At 50.3% G+C, this 19261-nt stretch overlaps 1 protein-coding gene across 4 annotated transcripts in view; it reads right to left on the bottom strand.

Annotated features, from left to right (window-relative positions):
- The window catches only part of LCORL (ligand dependent nuclear receptor corepressor like), a 649811-nt gene that overhangs the window by 177494 nt on the left and 453056 nt on the right, over window positions 1-19261 (bottom strand). For 2 of the 4 annotated variants that reach the window (XM_086964041.1, XM_086964043.1), the window contains exon 7: window positions 16617-16709. The exons of 1 other annotated variant lie outside the window; for it this stretch is intronic. In XM_086964041.1, the coding sequence (XP_086820167.1) occupies window positions 16617-16709 (93 nt within the window). The remainder of the gene's footprint in view (window positions 1-16616; window positions 16710-19261) is intronic. One more of the 4 variants, XM_086964042.1, reaches the window with a different exon arrangement.

Below are 19261 nucleotides of genomic sequence, written 5' to 3'. Positions count from 1 at the left end.
ATAGGAAGAGTGATGCGTAGCATACAATTGACCCCTCCATCTACGACGTAGGGTGTGGACCTCTGTTTCGCAGAGGTGTGTCTCCTGTAAGAGGGCAATCTGCACATGATGGCGTTTGAGGTACGAATATATTTGATACCGTCTAGATGGTGTGTGCATCCCTCTCACATTCCAGGTGCAAATTTTAATCACAGACATTGCAATGCATTAGCGGTCCCCCCTGGTCCAACCCCCCCCACCACACCACCAACCCACCCACTGTTTGTCAGGAGCACAGTCTGTCTCACACGCCATAGCAATACTATAAAAAGGGAGGAAGGTGATTAACATGGCTAGTGGAACAGTTAGCCAACTAACAAGGCGAACATGTGAAATACCAAAAGGTCGGAGGCCAAACATGCTCCCGTCCATGCTCTCAAGGAGAGTAACAAAGTTTAGTTCTGAAGGCTGCTATGCAGTGCTCGCTATAGCGGCTAATTAGGTGTTTTCCGAGTCATCTTATGAGGGTTGCCCCCCGTCCCGGGGGGTGTGTGGAAGCCTAGGCTATACGCAGTATATAGGGAGATGAAACAGATAGATATTAATCACCATACATTACGTGTCTTGATCAGTCTGTGGTGGAGCAGGCGATCACAGGACCCACGGGCTGATTGTTCAGTGGCCGCCAGAGTGCCGCCGGGCCAGTTCGTAGCACTCGGCAGTCCGAGGGTCCCGGTTGGCTAAGTCTGTTCAGTTCGGATCCGCGACGTTCTCGCGGGCAGTGTTCTGGGCGTCCATGAGGAGCTGAGGGGAGTCGTGTTCCAGGGGTCGATCAGCCAATATAATCCGAAGTCTGAGGGGTGACGTCCGGTCCAGCCTCCATCGTAGGAGAGTCCGGTACTCCGTAGATAGCTTCATCGTCGCTGGGGGGGTCCTGTCCGCTGCTCTCAGTTGGTTCGCTCAGTGCCGGGGAGCGACTGAGCTCCATCACAAGTCGAAGGGCATCCTGCTTTTCTTGCTGTGCAGCGTCTGCTGGAGGAGGAGTCCTCTGTGTTCCGCTCCTGCCCGTCTGTGCCCGTTGCCGGGGGCGGCGTCGCCTCTTGCTCCCGCCAGATTGGCGTCCGCCAGCGCGGTCTGCAGGCGCTCTGGGGGCGGAGTCCGTGCCGCTATCTAGCCATGCCTCCACCTCGGCATGGTCTGTAAAGAAATGCGATCTCTCGCTGGCTATCACTCTCAGTTTTGCTGGGAATAACAAGGAGTATTGCAAGCCTTGTTGACGCAGACGTCGTTTCACTGCTAGGAAAGAGTGTCTCTGCCTCTGCACTTGTATGGTGTAGTCCGGGAAAAACACCACCTTTGTGTTATCAATTCGTACCTCGTTGAGTTTGCGTGCTTCTCGGAGGATTGAGTCTCTGTCTCTGTAGTTCAGTATGCAGAGAAGCATGGGTCTCTGGTTAGAGCCTGTCGCTAGGGGTTTGGTGGGGACCCTATGGGCGCGCTCCACCACGAAATGAGGCGATAGCGAACCCTCTGGCAAGATGGAGGTCCGCCAGTGTTCCATGTGCTCCTCTGGTTTCTTCCCTTCCCATTTCTCCGGAATACCAACCAGTCGCACGTTGTTCCTTCGTGCCCTGCCTTCCGCGTCTTCGGCTCTGTCCTCCAAGAACTCCACCCTGTTGAGCAAGTCCTGAATGTGTTTGTGCGACTGGCCAGCTTGGGGTTGGAGCTCTTTCACAGTTCCTTCCAGGGACGTAGTGCGGTCCACTAGTTTTTTATGATCCGCCCGCAGTTGCGTGAGGTCTATGGCCAAGCTGTCAATCTTGGTGGCCAGGGAGGTACGAGTGAGTTGGATAGACTCTTCTAGTCTTTCCATGGCTGCAAGCATGGTGTCGAGTTTTGCTGCTGTCTGGTCCTGGTCGGTGTTCTTGCCAGATTTATCCATTTTGCCCTTGTTGATTGCGCCCCCAGTGCCGGTCCGCGCTCTGGTCCCGTTAGACATCAGTGCCCAGTGCCCCTGATGAGGCCCGCGGAATGGTGGCGCCTGGTAGGGAGGTCGGGTATCAGGCCTGTAAGGGGGGGGTCCCCCACAGCCAGCCGGCGGAGCGCGCACTCAGTTGCGTGGCGGCGAGTGCTGGTGACCGGGCCCGGATGGTCGCTCCCCCCCCGGTTTACCCGCTATGGTCTGGTCGGTTCCGTTCGTCGTCTGCGTGTACCTCGGTGCGTCACTCCTCTCAACGCCACAGGTAGAAGAGGGTCAGTCCGCCCCGTGGGCGTGTGAGTGGTCTGCCCAGTTAGGGTATGGCGGTGGGCCGCTGCGGTCAGGCGGCGGCCGGACTGGCACCTCCGTTGTGCTCCATTGTCTCCTGCCCGTGAGGTAGCAGTTAGGTGCCTGTCCTCTTCTGAGGTGGGGGTAGTGTGGCTCGTTGTCCCTAGGGCAGGGTTGTGGGCGCTTCGTTATGGTTTTTTCCGGTCCGGCCCCGTGTGCCTATGCATGTCTGTGCTGCTCACGTGGCGTGTGTCCTGGGCCTTGTCGTTAAGCTGAGGGCTGCGCCGCAGTGAAGTGCCAGGGCGTGGTGTTCGTCCCTCGGGTGTTCGTGTCCCTTAGGCGTTGGTGGTGACGAGGGTTTCGCGCTCTGCGCACCGTGGCCCTTGTGTCGTGTGCCTGCTGCCCGCCACTTTAGCTTGCCGTTTCGCGCACACTGACCCCCGCGATTCGTAGGCCCTCAGGCGCCCTGGTCCAGGCTGCTCACCTCTCAGTCTCTTCGTGCAGTCGGGTTGTGTGGCGCCCGGTATGGGGAGGTTACTTGTGCGTCCGATGTCTGCCGCCAGTCTCAGGGCGCATCTGCCGACCTCCTCCTGTATGGGTGTGGGGGCTTAGTTGTGTCGTAGTGTCCGCCCCAGCTCGCCACCCTTTCACTGGGTGGCGCGAGCGCCCCCCGCTGCAAGAGCGCGCAGTCTGCGAGTGATCAGTGTAGGCCTCGTCTTCAGGCCTTCCGCCGTCTTCGGATCCTCGGTGTTTCCTGGGCTTCTGCCGGGTTTGGGGCCGGCGCTCGCGGCTAAAGGTGCTCGGTCCCCCTCGGTGCGGTGTGGCAAGTCCGATCGGCGCCAAAGTTGGACAGGCGCCGTATTGGAACGTGTGGGCCAAGCGTCGATGGTTTTCGGTAGGCACTGCCGAGGATTTCTCAGGATAAAAGCGCCGGGAAGGGGAGCTCGGCGCGGAGCTCTACCCACAGGCGTCCATTCGCTTCGCGTGCTAAGCCACGCCCATCCTTATTGAGGGTGTCATGAGGGGGAACAGTGAATTCATCTACACGTTCTGCCTCCATTATATTGAATGGCTCGTCAATGTCCACGCACCCATTTCGTGCAGAGGCCGGGAAGGTGGAATAAATCTATAACACCTTTTCCACAAACAAGTCGGCCACCAAATTGCAGGACTGCACTGAGCCTATGTTAGGCGCTGTGGTTTTAGCCAAGGACGATATCTCTTTAAAGACGGTAAACAACTCCTTAGCCGAGTTCTCCACTGTCTTGGTCCTTTCTTTATAATAGGAGGCACGAGCCTTCCTAATAAGAGTGATAATTCTTGAGACTGGCTTTATACTCACTCTTGATAAGTTCCGAAAAGTCTCTTTTCCACCGTCTTTCAAGGCGTTTGCAGGCTGATTTTGCCATTCTAAGTTTGTCCCCGAACCAGGGAGCGGATTTTTGTTGTCTTCCTGATGATTTCGAAGACCATGGTGCATTACTGTCTAATGCCTCCATGATACGCTTATCCAGAGCATTACATGCAGAGTCGATGTCAGAACTGCCCGGTAGCCCACCCTGTAGTAGGGCCCTATTAAAATCCGCTTGCAAAAAACCAGCCCACCTCCTATGCTTTTTCTTAATCTCCAGTTTCTTTGGTACGTACGTTAAGGGCGGCCAGGCCTTAAAGGAGATCAAAAAGTTGTCTGACCATAGAACTGGGAGCGGGGGCTCCATTTCTAAGGCACCACAGTTAGCAAAAATGGGGTCTAATAAGTGGCCCAGTTGGTGAGTGGGGAGCTCCAATTTTAATGTCAGTTGTAAAGCCGCCAGTTCCTGGCAAATCTCTTGAGCCCCGGATTTAGACAGATCATGTAAGTGAAGTACACCCAACACAGCAATAGTTTCTCATATCGTAATGCCGGTTGAATTAGGCGTTCAATCAGACTAGGTGCAAACCGTGTAGACGGTCCTGGGGGCCTGTAGACCAGAAACCCTATTATGATATAATTAGTTGATACCGTGGTAGAGAAGAAGCATGCTTCGCTATCCACAATGTCCACCGACTCAAGGGTGCACTGAATAGAATGTTTAAGAATAATTGCAATCCCTCCTCCCCTACTAGTAGGTCTATTCACTCTGCTAATTTCATAACCATTTGGGAGGGCCTCAAGAATTTCAGGAGCTGAATACTCATTTAGCCATGTTTCTGTGAGGAATAACACATCTACCGGACCATCTAACAGATGTTCATAGATTTCCACTTTGTTTCCTCAGGGATCTGCAATTTATCAGGGAGAGGCTAAGTTTCGGACCTATCTCCTTGGGCTTCAGCTGGGATTCCACTGTAAAAGGGCAATGGCTACACTTAAAACTTGTACTCCCAGCCATTATGCTATGCCTACACCTCTCACCAATAGTGGGGTAAAGCGCATGTAAGTGTATGGAACTATAGTTCAGTATTTGTTCAAAACCAGCAGGGGTTCTGGCCCCGGGCGGCTGCAGACGGGCGCAGTTGGGCTTGCCTTTGGCGCACCAGCGGCGCGCCCGCTGTGTGGCCACTGATGCATGTGATCCAAGTAGCAGGGCTATCCCGCCAATTAGAGCTCTCGCCCCTGCAAAGAGGAAGGGCCTGGCTCTCCCTTCCGCGCAACTGTACTAGCTACCGCATCGGACTGGGGCAGGAAGGACCAACCACTGAGCCCAGGTGTCCGCTAGAAAAGGTGAGCTCCCAATGCCCCTCTTACAACCCACAAGAATTAAAACCACGAAGAAAGTAAAATTGTTTTAAAAAAGGAAAAATCAGGAAGCAGTAGCTGTTACAACAGCGTAGCACCCACTCAAGCCGAACCGCCAAAACGGGTCAGCAGACTCTGCCACTGTTCGCCTTCACCGCTTCACAGCTTATAGCCCTAGGGAATATCCACAATTTCCCCTGGTTATTTTGGCTCCACAGGGACTGGCTCAGGCTGTTTACCCTAAGGATCAAATAGGGTGTTGGTCCTCTTGCGGAGTCTTTGGTTCTCTATATTTCTGCTAGCGCCATATTGGTCCTACGATGAAGGACTCAGAGGCCATCTATTTTGAAGTGGAATCTGCCTCATTTATGCCTCTAGATGACGAATTTTGTGAAGCTGTTGATGCCTCTATCCAGCATACTGCCTCTTTGGTACTGGATCTTTCAGAGAGGAAGACAGAAAGGTTGACCCAAGCCCACAAGCAAGCTCTTTTTTCAGCACCAGATCGCCCAAGGTCACGACGTCAGTCGCTCAAGGGAGAGGTGTGAGAGAGCTCGAGGAAGAGGTGTGGCGCCGCGGCTAGGGCGACTGACTCCGGAATCTGGGGATCACGGTCCGATCCCCGGCACCGGCAGCAGGTTAGCCCAGCACCATGTGACTCTGGGCAATAGCTTGCTTACTCTTCCCGACGGCCCCCAGCGCCTAGAGACCCTTTCGGGTGATTTTGCGCTTTACAAATGTGGATTATTATATTATATATTATATTATTATATATTATATATTATATCAAGCACTCTTTAGACGAGGGGGCAATGAGGATGCTTTTGAGCACCTCATGAAAGCCCTCATCCAAAGGCAAACTAGGTTGCCTCAAATCAATCCTGGTCGGTGTGTGTGTGTGGGGGGGGGGCGACAACTCTGTGTGATTCCGATGGTGACCCAGGCCCCTCAAGGCTATGGTGCCCTTCCACAAGCGAAGCAGGGAACTCCCCTTCACTGCCATTTCCGCCATGGTGGTGGATATTTTGGACCGGGATGGTTTGATACATCCCAGGTCTTCCATGTGGCCCCACCAGTGATAAGGTGACAGCCTATGTTGCCTGTCGTCTAAGGAATCCCTTGAAAAGGATGTTCAGGCCTGTCTACGGGTGGAGTGTCCTTGGCCGTCACGTGAGGGCAAGGCTGCCCTCACGTCAGAGATTGATGAATACCTTCCTAGCTAAATATATAAGAAACTTGAACAAAGGCATTGACTGCTCTTGGGGGTCATGCCAAGACAAATTGTTAGATGTTTCAGGCCCTCTCATCAAAATCCTCAATATGGCCGAAGAAGTGAAGCAGTCGGGGTCCTTGATATTTCCAGAGATTTTCTCTAACTGGGCTCAGCAGGCGATTATCCTGTTGGGAAATGCCAACTGTGCTACGTCGGTCCCTTCTGATAAAAGTAGACCCCCAGTTGGGAGACCTAGCCACTTTAGAAGCAGGCCAATTAGCGCAAGGGTACTCTTTGGGGAACCCTTCATAAAAGAATTAGGCAAGTTTGGGCAGACTTAATTTGCTGGGCAAGACTCAGGCCTCAGTTAAAAAAAAAAACGCCCAACATTTTTTTGGGGGGTGGGGAGGATCAGACGTGGCACAGGGCACTCATCTGGCCACTTCCAAGCATACACCTCTCAGGGATGCCAAGACTCCCATCAAGCGCAATGGCAGGACTTCTCATGGTTCGGAGGGTTCTATTCTTCCCACTGCTTTCACCACAACCGTGGAGGGAGAGGAGGTAGGCATGGCCTTTCAAACGGATATTCCCATGGTAAGGGCTCTCCATTATTCCCAACTAAAAGTGGGTGGGCGATTAGCGTTATTTGAGGACAACTGGAGGGAGGTGACGGACAATGCCTGGGTCCTTCAATATGTTCAAGGCTACCATTTGGAGTTTTTGGGCTCCCTACTTCAGAGGGTCAGGCTGCGCCCTTTAGTGTTTACAGGGGCTCGGGCCCTCTTGCTAGAACAGGATATTTCCGATCTTCTGAGGAAGGGAGTGATTGTGCAGTCAACCAGACACCCCAACAGTTTTGTTAGCAATCTTTTTGTGATAGAGACAAGAGATGGAGGAAAACACCCGGTGATCAATCTCCAGGACTTTAATGAGTGGCTTCCATCTTCAGTGCGATCTGCTGAGGCCAGGTGACTGGCTGGTTCAATTGGACTTCAAAGACGCCTACCTCACATTCCGGTGTTTCTTCCACACTGCAGATTCGTACAGTTTCGGCGGGCTCCTCAAGCATTCGAAAATGGGCTCTTCCTCTTGGTCTGTCCTCTGCTTATTGGAAAAGTAATTCAAATTATCTATTTGGATGACATTCTTCTGATGGACCAGTTCCCTCGGGCGCTGGTAGGTCATCTCCAGATGACAGGGGATCTGTTGGAGAGGTTGGGATTCGTGATCAATGAACAGAAGTCGTTGCTAGTTTCGTCAGAGAAGACGACCTTTCCGGGAGTTTGTGATCAACTCACAGGAATCTACCCTGAGCCCTCCCTCCAAGAATACGGTAAAAATGCCAGTCCCTGAGCCACTTGGCCAGATTAGTGGGCCCGCTGGCTTTCTTCATTCAGGCCATCTTTCCCGGGTCCCTGCACTACAGGATGCTACAAAGGTTAACCTATTCTTAGGACACCCCCGCGCCGCACGGCCACCAGCTGTCGCGTGTGCCCCCGCCTGCCGCTGCTCTCAGCCTCGCTGAGCCTTCCTTCCTTCTGGCCACGCCCCCGCCGCCGCTCGTTGTTATCCCGCATTTCTGCTATTCTGTTGTTTAGTTTATAATTGTACTGTAATTTGTATTTCAATCCTATTTTTGCTTTCTGCTTGTACTGTTGTCCCCCCGGTGCAGTTTTCCCCTGCGCCCACCCACCCTGCTTCCTGCCGCCGGGAGTGTGGACACGCCCCCTTCCTTCTGTGCCCTCCCCGCTCCCGCCGTCCAGCTGCTCCTCCCTCCCTGCACTTGGCCATAAATGGCGACCGTGCAGCACAGGTGAGTGCGACCTATTCTCAGGACACCCCCGTGCCGCACGGCCTCCAGCTATCGCATGTGCCCCCCGCCTGCCGCTGCTCTCAGCCTCGCTGAGCTTTCCTTCCTTCTGGCCACGCCCCCCGCCGCCGCTCGTTGTTATCCCGCATTTCTGCTATTCTGTTTAGTTTATAATTGTACTGTAATTTGTATTTCAATCCTATTTTTGCCTTCTGCTTGTACTATTGTCCCCCCCTTTGCAGTTTTTCCTGTGCCCACCCGCCCCGCTCCCCGCCGCCGGGAGTGTGGACACGCCCCCTTCCTTCTGTGCCCTCCCCGCTCCCGCCTCCCAGTTGCTCCTCCCTCCCTGCACTTGGCCATAAATGGCGACCGTGCGGCACAGGTGAGTGTGACCTATTCTTAGGACACCCCCGCGCCGCACGGCCACCAGCTGTCGCGTGTGCCCCCCGCCTGCTGCTGCTATCAGCCTCGCTGAGTCTTCCTTCCTTCCTTCTGGCCACACCCCCCGCCGCCGCTCGTTGTTATCCCGCATTTCTGCTATTCTGTTGTTTAGTTTATAATTGTACTGTAATTTGTATTTCAATCCTATTTTTGCCTTCTGCTTGTACTGTTGTCCCCCCCTGTGCAGTTTTCCCCTGCGCCCACCCGCCCCGCTCCCCGCCGCCAGGAGTGTGGACACGCCCCCTTCCTTCTGTGCCCTCCCCGCTCCCGCCTCCCAGCTGCTCCTCCCTCCCTGCACTTCGCCATAAATGGCGACCGCGTTGACGCGCAGCAGGCGCGCCGATTGAGCGTCGAAGGTGCGCCAAATGTAAGCCCGTCCGTGCCTGGACCGCGCCCAGTGCCTGGACCCCTGGCTCCCGCAGACACCAGCCCACCTGCCGGACCTACGACGCCACCGAACTCTACGCACTCAACGCCGGTCGAATCCCGGGCTGCTATCGAGCCACCCCGAGACGCACCCACGGACCCTTCTGCTGCCACTCCTGCAAGTTCACCTGCATCCGGACCTGAACTACACCAGCACCGACCAAGCCGAGCACCAGCAGCAACCACCTCAAGTGCATCCTGCTCAACACCCGCTCCATCCACAGACACGCCGTCGAGCTCTGGAACCTGCTCGACACCACAGCCCCAGACGTCGCCTTCCTCACAGAAACCTGGATGAACGCCTCCTCAGCGCCAGACATCGCCATCGCCATCCCGGACGGCTACAAGATCATCCGGAGGGACCGCGTCAACCAGACAGGAGGAGGCATCGCCATCATCCACAGGAACACCATCCGCATCACGACCAACACCGACGACACCCTCGCACCCGCCGAACACCTGCACTTCCAGATCCACATCAACCCCAAGACCACCCTCAGAGGCACCCTCATCTACAGACCCCCGGGACCACGCACACAATTCAGCGAAGAGATCGCCGACTTCATCAGCCCGCACGCCCTCCTATCCGCTGACTACATCCTCCTCGGGGACCTCAACTTCCACCTGGAGAACAACAACGACCGCAACACCACCACCCTGCTGGACAACCTCGCCAACCTCGGTCTCAAGCAGCTGGTGACCACCCCCACCCACTACACCGGGCACACACTCGACCCCGTGTTCTCATCCAGCAAGGACATCACCTTCAGCCACGCCACTGGACTCCACTGGACGGACCACGATCCACCACCACCAGCAACAGGTCGCACTCAGAAGCTGGAACAAGATCACAGCCGACCAGCTCGCGACTTCCCTGAGCATGAACCCTCCCACCAGCGCAACGAACCCATGCCAGGCGGCCACCAACCTCGCGAAGTGGATCAGCAACTGCGCAGACGACCTCGCCCCTCTGAAGACCCCGCATGGATGACCCGGCAGCAAGAAAGCCCCATGGTTCACCGATGAATTCAAGAGCTCCAAGAAGAACTGCCGAGCACTCGAGAAAGCCTGGCGCAGAGACCCAACACCAAACAACATGACTGCCCTCAAGTTCGCCACCCGAAAACACCACCAACTGATCCACACCACCAAGAAAACTGCATTCAACGAACGACTGGACAACAACGCACACAACAGCAAGGAACTCTTCAACATCGTTAAAGAGCTCTCCAACCTCAACGCCGGAAACGACATCTCCCCTTCGCAAGACCTCTGCAACTCCCTCGCCTCCTACTTCCACAACAAGATCGCGGACATACACAACAGCTTCAGGACTCAACCGACTCACGCCACGACTGAACCACCGCCCCCCACCACCACCCTCCGCGCCTGGACCCCGATCAGCACCGAAGACACCATCCGCACGATGAACTCCATCCACTCCGGATCTCCGACCGACCCCTGCCCTCATCACGTCTTCAACAAGGCCAACGCTGTCATCGCACCCCACCTGCGGGACATCATCAACACCTCCTTCGACACCGCTACCTTCCCGGAGAGCTGGAAGAACGCCGAAACTCAGCGCTCTACTAAAGAAGCCATCAGCCGACCCCACCGACCTCAAGAACTACCGCCCCATCTCGCTGCTCCCGTTTCCTGCAAAAGTCATCAAGAAGACTGTCAACAAGCAGCTGGCCGCCTTCCTCGAGACGAACGGATCCCTCGACCTCTCGCAGTCTGGCTTCCGGGCCAACCACAGCACCGAGACCGCCCTGATCGCAGCCACCGATGACATCCGAGCCCTGCTCGACAACGGAGAAACAGCGGCCCTCATCCTCCTAGACCTCTCCGCGGCCTTCGACACTGTCTGCCACCGTACCCTAGTGCAGCGCCTCAGCAACGTCGGAATCCAGGAGAAGGCACTGGAATGGATCATCTCGTTCCTCGCTGGAAGGACACAGAGAGTCCACCTCCCCCCGTTCAGATCAGAAGCCACCGAAGTCATCTGCGGTGTTCCTCAAGGCTCCTCGCTCAGCCCAACCCTCTTCAACATCTACATGAGCCCCCTCGCAGCCATCGCACGCCAACACAACCTCAACATCATCTCCTACGCCGACGACACCCAGCTGATCCTCTCCCTCACCAACGACCCCGCCACCGCCAGAGCCAACCTACACGAAGAAATGACAGACGTAGCCAAGTGGATGATGAACAGCCGCCTGAAACTGAACTCGGACAAGACAGAAGTCCTCATCCTGGGATCTTCAACCTCCGCCTGGGACGACTCCTGGTGGCCCCCCGCCCTGGGCAGCGCACCCAAACCAACAGACCACGCATGCAACCTGGGCTTCATCCTGGACTCCTCCCTCTCCATGACCAGACAAGTCAACACCGTCTCCTCGTCGTGCTTCAACATCCTGCGCATGCTACGTAAGATCTTCCGGTGGATCCCCACCGAGACCAGGAAGACGGTCACCCAGGCCCTCGTCACCAGCCGTCTGGACTACGGCAACTCCCTCTACGCCGGAACCACCGCCAAACTCCAGAAGAGACTCCAGCGGATTCAGAACGCCTCAGCAAGACTCATCCTGGACATCCCCCGTCGCAGCCACATCTCCGGACACCTGAGAGATCTGCACTGGCTCCCGGTCAACAAGAGAATCACCTTCCGTCTCCTCACCCACGCACACAAAGCCCTACACAACCAAGGCCCAGGATACCTCAACAGCCGCCTCAACTTCTACGCTCCCACACGCCTGCTTCGATCGACCGGCCACGCCCTCGCCGCCGTCCCCCGCATCCGAAGAGCCACCACAGGAGGAAGGTCCTTCTCCTACCTGGCCGCCAAGACTTGGAACTCCCTCCCGACTCACCTCCACCTGACCCAGAACCACCTTGCCTTCAGGAAGCAGCTCAAGACCTGGCTGTTCGAGCAGTAGCGGACCCCCCCTCCCCTAGCGCCTGGAGACCCTCCGGGTGAGTAGTGCGCTATATAAATGCTTTGATTGATTGATTGATTGATTGAAAGGCGCAACATCTATGCAAGGGTTTATCCTATGTGGCGTCGGTTTGTCCAACAGAAAATGTGAAAGAAGAAATGGCTTGGTGGTTGAACCATATGGAGGCCTGGAACGGGAGGGTCATCTTCGGTTCTAGCCCGGATAGTGTTATCGAGTCAGACGCCAGCATCACCGGTGGGAGGCGAGTTGTGGATGTTTCTACAGGAGGAAAATGGTCCGTGAAAGGGCACATAAACTGCCTGGAGCTCTTAGTGGGCTCCTTTGCGATTTGATGGTGAACAAAGGATAGGGTCAACTGCTTGGTCCTTTTGAAAATGGAAATTTCGGGGGTGAGATACATCAACCGCTTGGGAGGCCCTTGGTCTAAGTTTCTGGCAAATTTAGTGAAAGGGGTTTGGCAGTATTACCTGGAGAGAGAGAGCCTGAGAGAGAGAGAGCCTGGAGAGAGAGAGCCTGGAGAGAGAGAGAGAGAGAGAGAGAGAGAGAGAGAGAGAGAGAGAGAGAGCCGAGAGAGAGAGAGAACCGAGAGAGAGAGAGAGAGCCGAGAGAGAGAGAGAGCCGAGAGAGAGAGAGAGCCGAGAAAGAGTGAGAGAGAGCGGGTTTGGCAGTATTGCCTGGAGAGAGAGAGAGAGGGAGAGAGAGGGAGAGAGAGAGAGAGAGAGAGAGAGAGAGAGAGAGAGAGAGAGAGAGAGAGAGAGGGGGGTTTGGCAGTATTGCCTGGAGAGAGAGAGAGAGAGAGAGAGAGCGAGAGAGAGAGAGAGAAAGAGAGAGAGAGAAAGAGAGAGAGAGAAAGAGAGAGAGAGAGAGAAAGAGAGAGAGAGAGAAAGAGAGATTTCAGTGACAACAGAGTATCTTATAAGGGAGGTCCAACGAGACAGCCGATTGGCATTCTGGACACCTTCAGGACCTCAGTGCAAAGCAAGTGCACACAGAGGTATTCCATATGGTACAAAAAGTGTGGGGTCCCTTTTGAGCAGACATGTTTGTGTCTTGCCTCGTCACTCACGTGAGTCGTTTCTCAGCTGGAGGCCGGATCCTCCAGCAGCAGCAATAGATGCGTTTCTTCAGGACTGGACTGTGGAGATGGGGTATGTTTCTCCAGTTTGCAATCTTGATGAGGCGAGATGCTCAGGCGCGCAGACAACAGGTGACGGGGGTGCGGATCTCCTTCCTTTGGACGTCTCAAGTCTAGTTTCCATTGATGGAACTTTTTGGGGATTCTCCAAACCGACTACCCTGAAAACAGAACATTCTTCAGGATTCTCTGGGAAATTCCTACTGCATATTTTTGGAGGGGCAACTCTCCCTTATGGCTTGGAGGATTTCAGGAGTAGGTGGAAAATTAAAGAACTTTCAGAATCAGCTCAGGGTCTCTTATTCAAGGCTTGTGCAGAAAGCACACTAAAGATATAGACCCGCCTGGGGGTGCTGGTTCCGTTGGTATCGGCAATGGGGTGCCAATCCCATGGAATCCGATATCGTTCAAGTGTTGAACTGTGTCTTTCTTGGTCAAGGGGTGTTTGGCCTACAGGTCTGTTGACACTTTTTGCTCTGCCATTTCGGCAGGGCATTTGCCCTTAGATGGTCTTCCGGTAGGGGAGCATCCCTTCGTTAGTAAGCTAATGAGAAGTGTGAGATTGTCCGTTCCTCCCAAGCCCAGCTACGCTGTTCAGTTGGATGTGCAGAAGATTATTGACCTTTTCCTGTCTTGGCCCCACAATAAGTTCCTGTATAGGAAATAAGAATCAGGTAAACTGACAATGTCATTATGTTTGACCTCTTGTGGACCAGTCACGGATGCAAGGGCTCTGGACATTATAGGGAGGGTTTTTACCCCAGATGGTGTTACCTTTCATGTTTCTAGGAGAACCAATTGCAACTTCAAAAGTGTTTCCTATCCTACTTTCCAGCAGAGACCTAAATTGTGTGTGGTTCGCAATCTAAAGACTTATGAAGCAGTTACAGAGGAGTTTCATCCAGCAGGAGAGCGGAAATTCCAAATTGCTTTGCGAAAACAGTTTAAAGTGGTCTCATCTCCCACTAAAGTGCAGTGGGTACCAGGAATTCTGCAGGAAGTAGAGATGGATACTTCTGTTTTGTGGAGCGCATTCTGCAAGAGGTGCTATGGCATCTAGGGTGTTTGCGTTGGGTGCTTGCACCTCTGAGCCTCGTTCAAGTAGAAGCATTTACTGTATGACATTTGTTTGCTTTGGTATTTAAGATGTTTCGTATCATTTCGGTTCTTGGTTATTTACAGTATTACATATGCATGGGCTAAATATGTGTATTGTGTTGCAGGTTTCCGTTTATGTTATTGCTGTGTTCCTTACTTTTGGCATTTTTACAGGTTTTTCCACTGGCTTGGTTTTGTTGGCACGAAGAAGGAGGGGGCATGAACAGCAAAGATGGACTCTTTTGTATGGACTGTTGATTGATTGGTGGATGTTGTTGCTTTCTGCTTTCCCTGGGTTCTTGAGAACAGTAGTTTGTTATTGTTTTAAGGCTGCTCATGAAATTAAACTGAAGAAAGAAGAGCATATTCTTCGCCTCCAAGTCCTTAATAGATTTGAAACTTTCCTACAGTAGCTAGGAAATTATTCATTACAACATAAATAATAATTTATTAATATATACATACACAAGAATACATACACACCAGTAACAGTAATATCTACTTTGGTTTCCTTCAAGAATTAGGGTCTAGAAAAGAGGTATGAAAAAGGTATATCAGAAGAAATAATGTGTGAAAGTTTTGGCAAGAGTAACCTCATCACGTCTTTGTATCCAAAACAGACATCAATTATACAAAGCCATACACCGGACAAAACAGCCATTATAGCGCAGTTGTTATCCTGCATGCCATTACAAAGCAATAGTTACAACACATGCGTTGTAACAACGCATGACCATCACAACAAAATCTTTTACAATGCATAGGCCTTTACAACGAATTTCGTTGTAAAGGCATGAATGGTAAAGGGATATGCTTTTCAAATGTAAGTATTAGGTACATGTGGGTTTTGGAGTGGCTTGCGAAATTGAAGGGTTTAGGGTGGGTAGGGTTTTTGGTGGCATGGGTAATTTTAGGGTTTATGATGGGTAGGGGTTTTGAGGTGGCAAGGGTAATTTTAGGGTTTATTGTGGCAATGATAATTTTAGGGTTTACGGTGGGTAGGGGTTTTGGGGAGTCAAGGGTAGTTTTAGGGTGGATATGGGTTTTGGGGTGGCATGGGTAATTTGGGGTTTAGGGTGGCTATGGGTTTGGTGTGGCAAGGCTAATTGTAGGGATTAAGGAGGGTATGGGTTTTGGGGTGGCAAGGGCATTTTAGTGTTTAGGGTGGGTATGGGTTTCGAGGAGGCATGGGAAATTTTAGGGTTTATGGTGGGTAGGGATTTCGGAGTGGCAAGGGTAATTTTAGGGTGGGTAGGGGTTTTGGGGTGGCAAGGGTAATTTTAGGGTCTACGGTGGGTATGGTGTTTGGGAAGGCAAGGGTAATTTCGGGGTTTAGGGTGGGTACGGGTTTTAAGGTGGCAAGGGTAATTTTAGGGTGAGTATGGGTTTTGGGGTGGCAAGGCTAATTTTAGGGTGGGTATGGGGTTGTTGGACTTTTTGGAAGTAAGTTTATAAAATATATTTTATATAAATGTGTACACAAATATTTTATATATAAACTTATATGTATATATATATATATATATATATATATATATATATATATATATTTAAATATATGTATACACATTTATATAAAATGTATACCCATATATATGTATGTGGTTTTATATATTTCAACACATCATTGTGTGTGGAATATATAAAAACATAAAAATAAGTACATTAGTTTATTTTTAGATATGTTTTTATTCGTTACCATGCATGTCATTACTATGAAATTATAAGTATTTAACAGCGAAATATAAACCTATATTGTATACATATATGGTGTTTATATTTACCTGTAAAATACTTATATTTTCAATCATAACTTCATTCACGCATATACTTTTACAAAACATGCTTTTATAACAAAATCCATTGTAAAGGTATATACGTGGTTAAAGTTTGCATTGTAATGGTAATGCGTTGTAACAACACTTGCGTTGTTACAACCGCATTGTAATGGCATGCATTGTGGAGTCATACAACCATATACCGGTATCTTCAAGTTCCATGTTCATCTAAGGGTAAAATTCAGAAGGCTTTCAGTGCACCCAACATGAATATATTGGTGCCAAAAGTATAATCTGTGGGACTAAACAGATCTGTAGTAACAGGATCTGCATTTACCCCTGCAGAGGGGACATGTGACTTTAGAAAACCCACTGATGCAGTGGTTTTCCTATAGTCGTAAGGTGTGGGAACATGGTAGATTCAATTAAATGAAAAGGTGTAATTCTGTGGGCATTTATAAACCTTCCTAATAGATTTTACACAGAAGAAGTGTAGCCTGGGTTGGAGCAACAACATAATTGTTTGGGTATATGTCATTATACCCTCTTTTTTGACTGACCTGAAGAGCGCCTTCTTAGGTTGTGCCTTTTCTAATATGTGACCTTGGCTTCAAAATACCGCGAGTATGATGGAAATTCTATTATGAAACCTAGCTATACATCACATAAAATGTTCAACAAAACGTTTTATTTTACAGGTATGTTTGTGAGATATATAGGAGGAAGTATTTCAGATGCTGCCCACACAGTTCCTAAAAAGCAGAGCTATTAAGGAACCGCTTACTCACCCGTAAGGATGCGTCACTAATCCTTGTGGTGTAAGAGGATTATGATGTTTTGAATACCTTCCAAATGTCTCCACTGAGCTTCTAGCACTGCTGCTGAAGGGGAGGTGACAAAGGTTAGATATCAGTCACTTACAATTTCTGACCATAAAATTCTCTTTCTTTTAAACTTCTACCAGTAATGAGCATTAAATAATGCATGAATGGAGATTACCTACTGGTAAACTTCTACCAGTAATGAACATTAATGAACATTAAAGAATGGCTGAATGGAGCTTACCTTGAGAGTTCCAGAATGAGAGCAATAGAAAAGACTTAGGTACCAACCTATGAATATGAACGCCCAAGCAATGTTTGAAAGCATACATATTTGTCTCGTGTTTCAGCCATCTATTGGTCCATGCTTCTGGAGGTAATTATGAGTCAATATTTACCTAAGCCAATTTCCTGTTTCAATTAACTTTGGAAACCGCTAAATAATACTTGTCCTGCAGTTGACAACATATTTTACAATGTAACAAGATATTTAACTTTATTAGACTCAGAAGTATTGTGCTAATTATTCTGTCTTGAAAACATCCTGTCTGACAATTTAGGAGTTACTAATAAATGTGGGCTAAGCTATGCTTGCAAGGGATGTAATACCTGTAAATGGATTCATACACTTCTCCAGTATTAGAACTGTCGTAATAAGTACATAGAGTATGAATCACTGTTTTCCGCATTCTCATTGCCTCTCTCTTTCAGCCTACAATGATTATTTCCAAAGATATTTTGTAAGTACCTGGACTAGAAATATCCAGGATCTCTTGTTTATTAACAGCAAGCCTATTAAGATTATTCACACGCACAGTGACACAAAGCAAACAATATTCAGCAGGCTCCCATGTTTTTCTCATGTTCTTCAAGAACTGCCATATCTAAACTCGAGTGAGAATTTGGGAACAATGATTTTATTATCCTCTTAACTGCAACAAAGGTTTTTACGGCTCCTTAGTAAGCATGGGTGAATTTTGCGAATCTGGCGTTCGCGAATTTGCGTATTTGCGAATTCGCAATCTGCAAAATCCGCGAACTCTCACTTTTTTTGTGTTCGCAAGGGTTTCTGCCAGTTCGCGAGGGTTTTGTACCAGTTCGCAATTGTTGTTTCTACGTCTGGTTCATCATCACAGGTTCACAGCACCCTCTGTTTCACCACTGCCATCCTCTGGTTCACCCATGCCACCCTCTGGTACATCATTGCCACCCTCTGATTCATCACTGTAGATTATGGGGGGGAAAAGCAAGCACACCTGCCCTGCTTCAACTGACATGAATTAATTTCTGGTTCATCACTTTAGATTATGGGGCGGGGGGAAGCAAGCACACCTGCCCTGCTTCAACTGACATGAATTAATTTGGGGTTGATTAATGTGTCACTGAATTTAAACTTCCTGTCTGGCACCTGCTTCCTTATCTGTAATTTGCTTTCTGTTGCAGTGCAATTTTTTTTCCCAGGACCTTTGTGGCCTACTTGTAGCTATTCTATGAGCCTGCTGTGAGGGTCAGAGCAGGGTCATAGAATAGTTGCAAGTAGGCAACTGAACTCTGGAGGGGCCCCTCAGGAAGCACTGCAGGGAATGGTTACTAATGATGAGTTTGAACTTTTGCACCTGCTGAGTGCTTTCAGTTTTGCAAAACTTGTTTTTCTGTGGGGCACTTCCTTCCTCCCACCCCCCCCCCCCCCCAAATGGACTCCTTGCAAAAAAAAGTGCAGGCAAATGTCAACCTGAGGGAGTTATTCTGATAAAAATCATCATTTTCAGAAGGTTTATGCTGCTTGCTGGTGGATTTCTTGTGCAGAATTGCAAATTATGTATTTTCGCGAGTGCGAGATTGTTGCTGCCCGCCGCATCTACATGTTCGCAATTGTGAACTCTCGCGATGCGTCGCAAAACTCCCGCGGGATCCCGCAGCAAGATCCAAAATGGCGCAGCACTCGCAAAATATAGAGAAAAACAACTCGGCAAACGCTGAATGACGGTAAGTGAACGCCGCAATATTGTATCACCAAGCAAAAAAATCCGCTGCGTGCGAATTTTCGGTAAATTCGCGAGAGTTCGCGGATTGCGAATTTACCGAAAATCTGCAAAATCCGTGAGCGGAACGGATTTTCCGCCCATGCTTACTCCTTAGTCCTATCTAGAACCACATTTCCACTCAATGAATATTATACCTTCGATTTAATGCCTGGTGCCAAAATCTTCGTTTTATACACTTTCGACTCCTTAAGAACATCACTCACCATACCTCCACTTCATATAGCACAACTTGTATCACCTTCGGTAGGTAGAAGGGGCAGTATTGAGGCATTACCATATTTAAAATGCTACTTTGACACAGGAAAGTAGTGCATCAGTACATTTAAGTAAGAAACGCCCCTCCCCCCCGTTTTATGGAGAGAATTAAATAGTTAAACTTTTACACCGCCAGTCAGGGTCCAAGTGTACTTTGATGCGATCATTCCGAATTTCAAGATCTTTGATTTTTATACTTTATTGTCCACCCATTCATCCATTTGTATGTCCTTACTGCACGGTTACATTTTTTAAAGCCCTTAGGTGTTTGGCAGGAAAATGCCATATCAGCAATATATAGAAGTACAGGCA

This window comes from Lissotriton vulgaris, chromosome 3_2 (assembly GCF_964263255.1).
Source record: "Lissotriton vulgaris chromosome 3_2, aLisVul1.2, whole genome shotgun sequence".
In the NCBI taxonomy this organism is placed as follows: Eukaryota; Metazoa; Chordata; class Amphibia; order Caudata; family Salamandridae; genus Lissotriton; species Lissotriton vulgaris.
This window is presented reverse-complemented; position numbering and strand designations above follow the sequence as displayed.